Below are 10,605 nucleotides of genomic sequence, written 5' to 3'. Positions count from 1 at the left end.
CGACAAATGTTGGGTTATGGTAGTCTAAAGACTCTTCTTTCAATTTAGTTGGATATTCAGATGCAGATTATGCAGGATTTAAGCTAGATCATAAAAGTACAAGTGGTTCATGTCAGTTTCTAGGGGACAGACCGATCTCTTGGCTCAGCAAGAAGCAAACATTCATAGCTACTTCCACAACTGAAGCAGAATATCTTGCTGCTGGAAGCTGCTGTACTCAACTGCTCTGGATCCAGCAACAACTGAAAGATAATGGAGTTATTTCCATCGAATCTCCCATATTTTGTGACAATACTAGCACGATTGCTATCACTTACAACACAGTTCTTCACTCAAGGACCAAGCACATAGATGTTAGGCATCACTTCATCAGAGATCGTGCCTTGAAGAAGCCATCAGACTGGAGTATGTTTCAACTGAACAACAAGGAGCTGACATCTTCACCAAACCACTACCCGAGACTAAGTTTTCTTACTTTCGCAATATACTTGGCTTAACTGATTTAACTTGATTATATCATGGTTATTATCATTTTTTTTACTGAGTCTGTTATCATATGTTAATTACTCAGTCAGTTAGTTTCCAGTTTATATCATTTCAGTTGAAGTATTTTCAGTTGCATAATATTCATTTAACAGCGGTTTGTTTGCAGAAAAGTAAAGACAATGATAAAATAATCAAAAAATTTATTTATTATAATTTGCGCGTACATTTTTTATTTCTTTTTTATCAACAGACCGCCACGAGGTCAACCAACCGGTTAAAACCCCTGTGGTAGTCTTCAGGAAGCCCTCTGAAATAGCTATTTGCTTCAGAGTCCACTTCTCCTTCTTCAGCATCAGCAAGTAGACACCTTCATCTGTGAAGATGTCCACCTCATCGACGACGTGGAAACTCCGCTGATGTTTCTTCATTTGTGCCACCCGTTCGGGGGTGGCAACTGCTCCTCCCCGCTGAAGAAACTGAAGATCTTGGAGCTTCTTCCAGAATCGGAGAACCTTGTGGAAGACTTCATCTTCCATAGCAGTCTTCCCGGTTCCAGTGCTGCATCCATAAACTCATCAACCATGTCTGGAACCTTTGAGCTGCTTGCACCTTCCATTTTATCTCTTGAAATATTTAGTTGCTAATGTGTTAAGACTAACCAAGTTACTTCTATTTATAACACAGGTTCAAAACAAATGAAAGGACGTTATCAGTACACTCGACGTTTCATCTTCTGAAGCATAAGATTTATTTTATTATGTCACTCTTTTTGTCGCTTAATCTTTCGTAATTAAGGGGGAATATCGGTTTTAAGAGGTTAACTGAGAAGACAGTAGTTAGTGAATTTTCACCTGAATTGATTCAGCCTCACAACTGATCGTTCAGCTGATAATTCAACTAATTTTCTCATATAAGTTAACTAATTAATCATATTTTATTCCAAATCAAGTGACGTGACTGTCAGTTTTCGCATTAAATGATTAATAGTGTTTTAAAACATGGACCCATTTGCACCATTTAAAATATTACACACGTTTTAGCACACGTACACGCTTTTAAATTCAAATTCTCCTGAACTGACACGTGTCCAATAATTTGAACAGTCACATACATAAGTACAATACCCCGCTTCAATTCAGTTCATCTTCCTACGTGAACATTCAAGCATTCAAAGAAAAATTCTATCCTCAGCATACTTTTCTCGCAGATTTACTTCAATCAAATGTCAAACCAGATCCCAGATCACCTCATGAATGCCATGGCAATCGATTTCGACTCAGTCTTCACTGTAAAGGATGATGTAGTCAAGAATGTCTTTCTGAAACTGGAAGCAGCCGGTCTGAAGCAATTTCTGGGAGTATCTTCCCAAGAAATTTATGTTAAAGAAGTTCAAGAACTCTACGCCACCGGCTATGTCACTCAAGGAAGCAATATAGCATCGACTGTAAATCGTCAGTTGCTGATCATTGAGGACGAGTTCTTCTGCAATCTCTTCCAACTGCCTGCTGATGGGCTATCTGATCTTTCTGAGGTGAAGGCATCTGATACTGAGGAGATGCAAAATACCCTCTCTGCTGCTGGTCAGAAGATCAAAGTGTCTGATCCTAAGAAGGAACTGAAGCCAAAGGTTCAACTGTTGGCTGTTATTGTAGCCAAGGGCCTCTTGGAAAAGGCAGGATCATTTGCTGCCCTCACTCTAGAGAAGTTTCAGGCTATGACTACAATCATGGCAAAAAAGAATATGAACTCGATGAATATAATTTTCAAGATTCTGAGGAATATGTTTCAGTCCTCAAAGTAGTCAAGGGGCTTTGCAGTACAGCTCCGCCTTCAGCTGAAGGTTAAAGGAATGGTAACTGATGATTCTGAGGAGTCATCAAAAATAAAGTTATTCAATTCCAAGTCTGTCCAGCTACCTAAGCAAAAACTGGACATGTCACCTGAGCAGTTCATTAAGGTGAAGAAAGAAATTGGGACGGAAGGAGCTCCCAAATCAGTCAAGAAAGCAAGGATGGAGGCTCAAAATAAGACAATCAAGCGCAAGCTGATTGTCAGTGACACTGATTCTGAGAGAACCCCTCCTAAAGTTTTAAAGAAGCCACGGACTTTGAAGACCAAGCCGACTGCTACAGTTTAAACCATTCCAACTGATTGACTGATGCAGTCAGGAGCTGAACAGCCTATTAAGGATGTCCCATTGAAGGCTATTCCAGCTGAATCCTCAACTGAGGATCAGTTGCCACTATCTGTCATCTTGCCAAAGAAGAAAGTCACCAAATCTAGTGACAGGAAGAAAATTTTTGGAGTTAAGGCTCCATTAATTACTATTACTTGCTACACTTCCTTACCTCCTGCCAGACCTAAGGGGATAGTGATCAGAGAGAAAATTGATGCAACAACAACAGGGTTGAGCATTCCCCATGTTCTAACTGACCCCAAGAGCAAAGGGAAGATGCAAGAAGAACCAAGACCAACCAATGTGATTCAAACGCATATTGATCTCATCTGGCAAGAGATCGATGAATTTGCAACAGAGAAACTCAAAACCTACAATGAGTGGGTAAGATTCAAAACTGAAGTTTTTTCTAAACAGCTTCAGTCGAAGAGTAAACTGAAGAAATTTATTGAACTAGAGGCTGCTGTTCTGAGAGTAGTCAAAGCTTCAACAGTTGTTCAGGCTCTAGGACGCAAGAGTTATTTATTTGATCAACTGAGAGACAAGAAGCTTCAAAATATTGTTGCTGAGTTGCGTCAAAATTTTGATCCTTCAAGTCCAACTACTTTTGATGACACAGTAGTACACAATCAATTGGACTCGGATCTTAGCAGCTTACAGATGCGAATCAAGAATTGAGAAATGGATCAAGAACTGATCATTCCAGCGACTGCACAAGACTTATCATCTGATGAAGAGCCAGATGGACAGTCAGTTCAAAAGCCACCCAAAGACTCAACTGTTGAAATCTCTCCAAAGGAAACAGAACATTCCCCATCAGTTGCTCCTCCAACTTCATCTATTGCTCCTCAATCTTCAACTACTGATCCAACGTCATGTACTGAAGCTGAATTATCTCGGGAAAATCTGAATGAGGTCATCAAATCAGTAACCTTAGATATTCAACTGGACAATACTAGATCAGTTGAAGATGTGCTTGAAACTGAAGATCCAGCTGTTCAAACTGTTATCTTTGTAGAACCAGCTGAGGAACCTCATTTTGAACAACCTGAAGAGCCAGCTCAGTAAGAAATTGTGACTGAACAGGCAATTTTGTATCAAACTGAACAGACAGTCTTTCAACAAACTGAAGAACCAGTTGTCGAACCAACTAAAGAACCTTCTCCTACTTCTACTCTTCCATCTATATCGTCCCCTCCCCAGGACCCTTCAACTGAAAATATTTCAGAGATAGTTGTACATATAATAAAACCAACTGACGGTGCGATGGTTGTATTTAATAGAGAACAAAAGGGAACAGATTCCAGAAACTTCCGGAGCTATGTCTCCTAGAATTTCAGACACTGATGCATTATTTGAATAACTTCAAACCGTTCAGTCGAACCTACTCAGTATGATGAATGCTATCTCTACAATACAATCTACTCAGCTTGCACATACCTTAAAACTCAATTCAAATTATGAGTTTACAACAGACAGACTGAATCAGCTGAACAAGAGTGTAACTGCTCTTTTTAACCAGACTGAAGAAATCAAGAAAGATCGATTGTTGATTGAATCAAACTTCCAGAATCAAGCTCTAGGCGGCAGGCAATTTGACTTCCTTGAAGAAAAGGTCACTAAAAGAATTGACCTGCTACAGAACATTATGATGAATGCAGTATCAGATTTTGCAGCAGACATACGCATATTAACAAGGAAAGTGGATGTGCTTGACAAAAATGGGAAATTATTAAAGAGACGGAAGAAGACAAAAGAAAGAAAAAGAATGTATGAAGATCAACTGACTTCAGTTGAATGGTCGAAAACTTGAAGATTATGTATTTTTTATTCTTTGTATGAATCTGTACAGATACTTATTTCATTTATTTCATTCTTTGTACGAATCTGTACATTGGAAAAGTTATTTTATCTACAATGAAATTGAAGATTATCTCAAGTTTAGTTGATCAGTTCATACTTTACAAGTTTTGTCAAACACCAAAAAGAGGGAAATTGTTGGAAACTTAATTTCGGTGGTTTGACAAACTAAGAGATTAAATCTATTGAACTAACTAATCACGAACTGACAGTTGTCCAACTGAAGATTATTGCGCAAGTTATTTAAGACAATTGAGACCAGCCGAACTTAATCTACTTAGTCAACTGACTGATCGGTTGGAAACTGATCAATTGAAACATTCAGTTGCAAGGTTACCATCATTGATCATTCAGCTGAAGACGTCATCAGTTGAAAAGGACATTCAACAGACAACAGTACAAAGCAGACTGCAACTAGTAGTGAGACGCTGCATTTTAGAACTTGCAGTGTACGATTGTCAGAAGTATATTAACTTCGCATTCAACGGATATAAAGATTCAAATAATATTTAATATTACCGTTGGAGGGAAGCCTATAAATAGCAGAGAGACGCAGCTGAAGAGAATCAAGAAACTTTACAATCAGTTGCGAAGAGTGAACTAGCAATCTTTCATACTATTACTCTGCTAAAATTCAAGCTCACGCGTATCATATACATTCATAGCTGTTAGGATATCTTCCGAGCATTTTAGCACATTGTTATTACTGTGAAACTTGATCCTAGAGATCAGTTGTGCTAAGTTTTTCCATCGAGAAAATTGAATTGTAAACTAAGAGTTTCAGTTTTAGAATTGTTAAGTCCAAACTGAAGTGGGTCTGTACAAATATTGTATTGATCAAAGTCTTTTAGTGGAAATCATATCTTTGTGATAGAAGGGGTGACGTAGGAGTAATTGAAATCTCCGAACATCGAGAAACAATCTTTGTGCATCTTTTATAAGCTTTTCAGTTACTATATTCTATCTTTCAGTCAGTTATATTCCGCACTTAACTGTTAACTGACTATGATCGACTGACAAGATATTGAGAATCATTTTCTCGCCAAACTGATTAAAACCTTCTAAAAGGAGTTAAAAACCATGAGTGTTTATTCAACCTCCCCCCTTCTAAACACTCCTTATCCTTTATCTGATCCTATCTTGGTATCAGAGCAGTTGAATCTTGTCTCAGAATATTCATACTTACAAACTAATCAAATGTCTTCATTCAACAAGATACCAATGTTTTCCAAAGAAGACTTTGATGATTGGAAAATAAGAATGCAGGCTCACCTAGCTGCACAAGATGATGACATGTGGTATGTCATCACTGATGGTCCAATGAAGAATTTAAAAGCAAACACTGCAGTTGCCATCACTGACGGGGCACCTCATCGAATAGAAAAACCCAAAGATGAATGGACAACTGAAGACAAAAGAAAAGCAAACTTGGATAATGTGGTCAAGGAAATCTTATACAAAACACTGGACAAAGTCACGTTCAGCAAAATCAAAATTTGCAAAACGGCCAAAGAGATATGGGAAAAACTTATTCAGCTTTGTAAAGGAAATGAACAAACCAAGGAGTACAAGCTGTCAGTTGCTGTTCAAAAATTCGATAACACCAAGATGAAAGCTGGAGAATCAATGCATAAATACGACGAAAGAGTCAATTGCATTATCAATGAACTAAATGCACTTGGAAAAGTGTACTCCAACAAAGAGGTTACACTGAAAGTTGTCAGGGGTCTTCCCAAGGAGTGGGATGTTAAGACTATGGCGATGGGGGAGTCAAAGGACCTAAATAAAGTTGAGCTCGATGACCTGTTTGCTGATTTGAAGGCTTATGAGTTTTAGCTGCAGACTAGAGAAGGAGAACCCTCAACACCAGCAACTACAACCGCTTTAACTGCTCTCAGACTGGAACCAATTGGTTCAGTTGACAAATCTGCTGATCAGTTGAGCAATGATGCAATGTCATTGTTTGTCAAAAAGTTTGGAAATTTTATGAGGAAGAATCAAGGAAACTTCCAGAAGCAATACCAGAGAAACAACTCCAAAGAAGAATCATATGTTTGCTACAACTATGGCAAATCCGGTCATTTCATAGCAGACTGCGCTAAGCCAAAGAAGGACATTCGAGTATCAACTGATAAGGGAAAGAATCCCTTTGAGCACAAAATAAGGACCAGAGATGACAAGAAGTAATTCAAGAAAAAGCATGAAGTGCTTTTAGCTGAGGAGAGAGAATCAAAATAGGCTGAAACTGACAGTGATGAGTCACAATTAGAAATCCCAATCAGCTCAAGTGATGATGAAGAGGAAGTCAAATGCTTGATGGCAAATGATGCTGAACTGGATTTATCAAGTGAACAGGAATTTGATTTTAGCTCTATTGATTTCACTCGTGAGGAACTCATTGCCACATTGCATGACATGGTAAATGAGTATCACAAACTGGCTCGATCATTTTGAAAAAGTCAAAGCTGAGCAAAATGATCCCAATGATAACAAAACTGAAACTAATAAATCAGTTGAAGTGTTAAATTCAAAAGGGGAGATTTCCAAGCAAAACGCTGAACTGATCGAGAACCAAGCTTTGCTATGTCAGTTGAAAACTGAGATTTCAAAATATTCTGAACTGATTTAAGCTTGGAGCAAATCTTCAGTTACATTAAGTGAAATGCAGAATTCTCAAAAATCAGTTGCTGATAAAATTGGTTTAGGTTTTAACAGTCATGTTGAAAATTTTGTAAGTGATACTCAGCCAAAGTTGAATAATAACAAAGGAAAATACATTACCTTTGTAAAATCAACCATGGTAAATGAACATTCAGAACCAAGTAAATCAACTGTTCAATCGACTAAGAATAAGAACAAAGGCAAACGATATGGTATTGGATATAGCTCAGAGAGTTCAACTGATGCAAGAAACTGGTCTCCTAAACGATTCTGTTACAAATATCAGTAGTCAAGGAATGGATATTACAACTATTACAACAGTAAGCCTGTTCAAAAACGGTATCAAAAGAACAGTCAGTTGAAAAAGGAAATAATTCATACTGTTTCATCCTCACATCACACACATACTTCTAAAAATTCGAAAAAAACCATTTGGAATACAGCAACTGGGAAATCAGTTAGACTGATTCAAGTCTGGGTTCCTAAAGGACTAATCAGTTTAGAACCCAAGTGAATATGTGTAACAAAATTATATACTGTGCGTGATTGTAGGTAACAGGTACAAGCAAAGAATCAACTTGGTATCTAGACAGTGGATGTTCGCGACATATGACAGGAGATGCAAATCTGCTATCTCAACTGATCAAATACACTGGACCAAAAATCAGTTTTGGAGACAACTCCAAAGGTAAAATTATGGGTAAGGGTAAGCTTATCCATGGTAACTTTACAACTAAAGATGTTTTGCTAGTGGAGAATTTGAAGTATAACTTGATAAGCATCAGTCAATTATGCGACAATAATTTCTCAGTTCAGTTTGACAGACACACGTGTTCAGTTAGAGACTCAACTGATGAGGTCATTATAACTGGAAATCTTTGTGGTAATACTTACAAAGTCAGTTGGACTGAACAACCTTAATCATTCAGCTGAAGACTTCATCAGTTGAAAAGGGCATTCAATCGACAACAGTACAAAGCAGACTACAACTAATAGTGCAACGCCGCATTTAAGAACTTGTAGTGTATGATTGTCAGAAGGATATTGACGTGGCATTCAACGGATATAAAGATTCAAATATTATTTAATATTACCGTTGGAGGGAATCCTATAAATAGCAGAGAGAAGCAGCTGAAGAGAATCAAGAAACTTTACAATCAGTTGCGAAGAATGAACTAGCAATCTTTCATATTGTTACTCTGCTGAAATTCTAGCTCATGCGTATCATATACATTCATAGCTGTTAGGCTATCTTTTGAGAATTTTAGCACATTGTTATTACTGTGAAATCCTAGAGATCAGTTGTGCTAAGTTTTTCAATCGAGAAAATTGAGTTGTAAACTAAGAGTTTCAGTTTTGGTATTATTAAGTCCAAACTGAAGTGGGTGTGTACAAATCTTGTATTGATCAAAAGTCTTTTAGTGGAAATCCTATCTTCGTGATAGAAGGGGTGACGACGTAGGTGTAATTGAAATCTCCGAACATTCAGAAACAATTTTTGTGCATCTTTTATAAGTTTTTCAGTTACTATATTCTATCTTTCAGTCAATTATATTCTGCACTTAATTGTTAACTGACTGTTATCGACTGACAATATTTTGAGAAATAGTTTCTCACCAAACTGATTCAAATCTTCGAAAAAGAGTTAAAAACCGTGAGTGTTTATTCAAAACCCGCCTCCTTCTAAACACTCCTTATCCTTTATCTGATCCTATCACATACTCATATATCGAATAATCATCAGTAAAGTTAATGAAGTAGGATTGCCCATATTTTTATGCTAACACTTAGTGGGCCACAACATTTGTGTGCATCAAATCCAGTAGACCATGTGCACACTCCACATTTCCATTAAAGGGAGTCTTGGGTCATTTTTTCTTTTAGACATGATTCACAAGTAGGTAGAGAATTTATGTCTGACAAGTCAAACATGCATTCTCCCACTAGTTTGTCCATCCTTCTTTGGGAAATATGACCTAGTTTAGCATGTCATATTTGTACGGGATTTGGATAATCTTATATATATATATATATATATATATATATATATATATATATATATATATATATATATATATATATATATATATATATATATAAGATTAAAAGATATTCCGTTGAACAATATTCAAGTGTGTGTATATATATATATATATATATATATATATATACTTGAATATTGTTCAACGGAATATCTTTTAATTTTAATTTATAAAGACCGTTGATTAATTCGTCGGTTCCTATCAAACATTCATTCTTGTAGATATTAAAAATATCTTTAGCAAAAATAAAAGAAGAATAATTCCTATCAAGCATAAAAATAGAAATCATATTTTTAATCAACTCGGAACATATAAAATGTCTCTAAAAAGTAACTTAAAATTATTGTTTAAAATAAAAATAACATCTCAAATGACAATTGCAGCAACCCTTGTTCCATTCCCTGATCTCATAAATGTCTCGCCATCTATAAGTTTCTTGCTTCTCGCCATCATCTACAATCATTGCATAGATGAGAACCACATTCGGTATCTAATACCCAAGAAGAAGAATTAATTGAGACATTTACTTAAATGTAAAACATAATATGGTCAGAACGCTTCTGGACAAGATATGTAATGCCCTAGATTGAATATGAATAGACAGAAATTAAGAAATGTAATGCCTGAGATTATTGTAGATAGTTGATTACGAAACGCAAGAACAGACGGGGTGAAACGATGCGGGAAAATATGAAATTTTAGAAGTGCAAGACCGCACCCGCGGTCTGACAAGCACCGCACCCGCGGTGCAATGAGCAGAAAATTAGTAACATTCCCGTAGCTACACCGCACCCGCGGTAGTTACATGACCGCACCCGCGGTCTATGCATTATGGAAAATCATAGTTCTGCCAAAGCCATAGCGCACCCGCGCACCTAAGGGCACCGCACCCGCGGTTATGCGTGGCTTATGAAGAATGAACCATGTGTTACATAACATGCGAGATATATATATAAAGCTGGTGTTATTTCCTCCTTGTTCAGATGACACAGCCGAGGGAGAGAGAAAGGGAAACTTAAGGAGGAAGGAGAGTTCTTGCTCTATCTCACGATTTATTCATCCAAATTCATATCCGACTTCGGTTTTGAGCTCCTCTCGTTATTAGCTACAAAGTGATGTAAGTGTTATGTAATTTCAACAGGTTTCGAAATTCAGATGTTTGGGAAATTAGAATATGATAGTTATATTGTGTTCTTGACGTATTGAGCATGATATATTTGTAAACGGATCAAAGAAAGGATATCATATGCATTTCCTATGAATTTCAGTATGATTTATGAATGGTTGGGATAGAATTATTGTGTTTTGGATGATATTGTATTGGATTATGATTGAGAATAAGATAATGTTGATATTGGTTGAGAATTGGATTGACCGGTA

The 10,605-nt window shown here is 36.9% G+C and overlaps 1 protein-coding gene across 1 annotated transcript; it reads left to right on the top strand.

The window, feature by feature from the left end:
- The first annotated feature begins 5,815 nt into the window (after positions 1-5,815).
- On the top strand, positions 5,816-6,358 carry LOC140839050 (uncharacterized). The gene has a single exon (XM_073205681.1). The coding sequence runs from the start codon at positions 5,816-5,818 to the stop codon at positions 6,356-6,358; it is 543 nt and encodes a 180-aa protein (XP_073061782.1).
- Positions 6,359-10,605: the final 4,247 nt, after the last annotated feature.

This window comes from Primulina eburnea, chromosome 8 (assembly GCF_022965805.1).
Source record: "Primulina eburnea isolate SZY01 chromosome 8, ASM2296580v1, whole genome shotgun sequence".
Taxonomy (NCBI): domain Eukaryota; kingdom Viridiplantae; phylum Streptophyta; class Magnoliopsida; order Lamiales; family Gesneriaceae; genus Primulina; species Primulina eburnea.
This window is presented reverse-complemented; position numbering and strand designations above follow the sequence as displayed.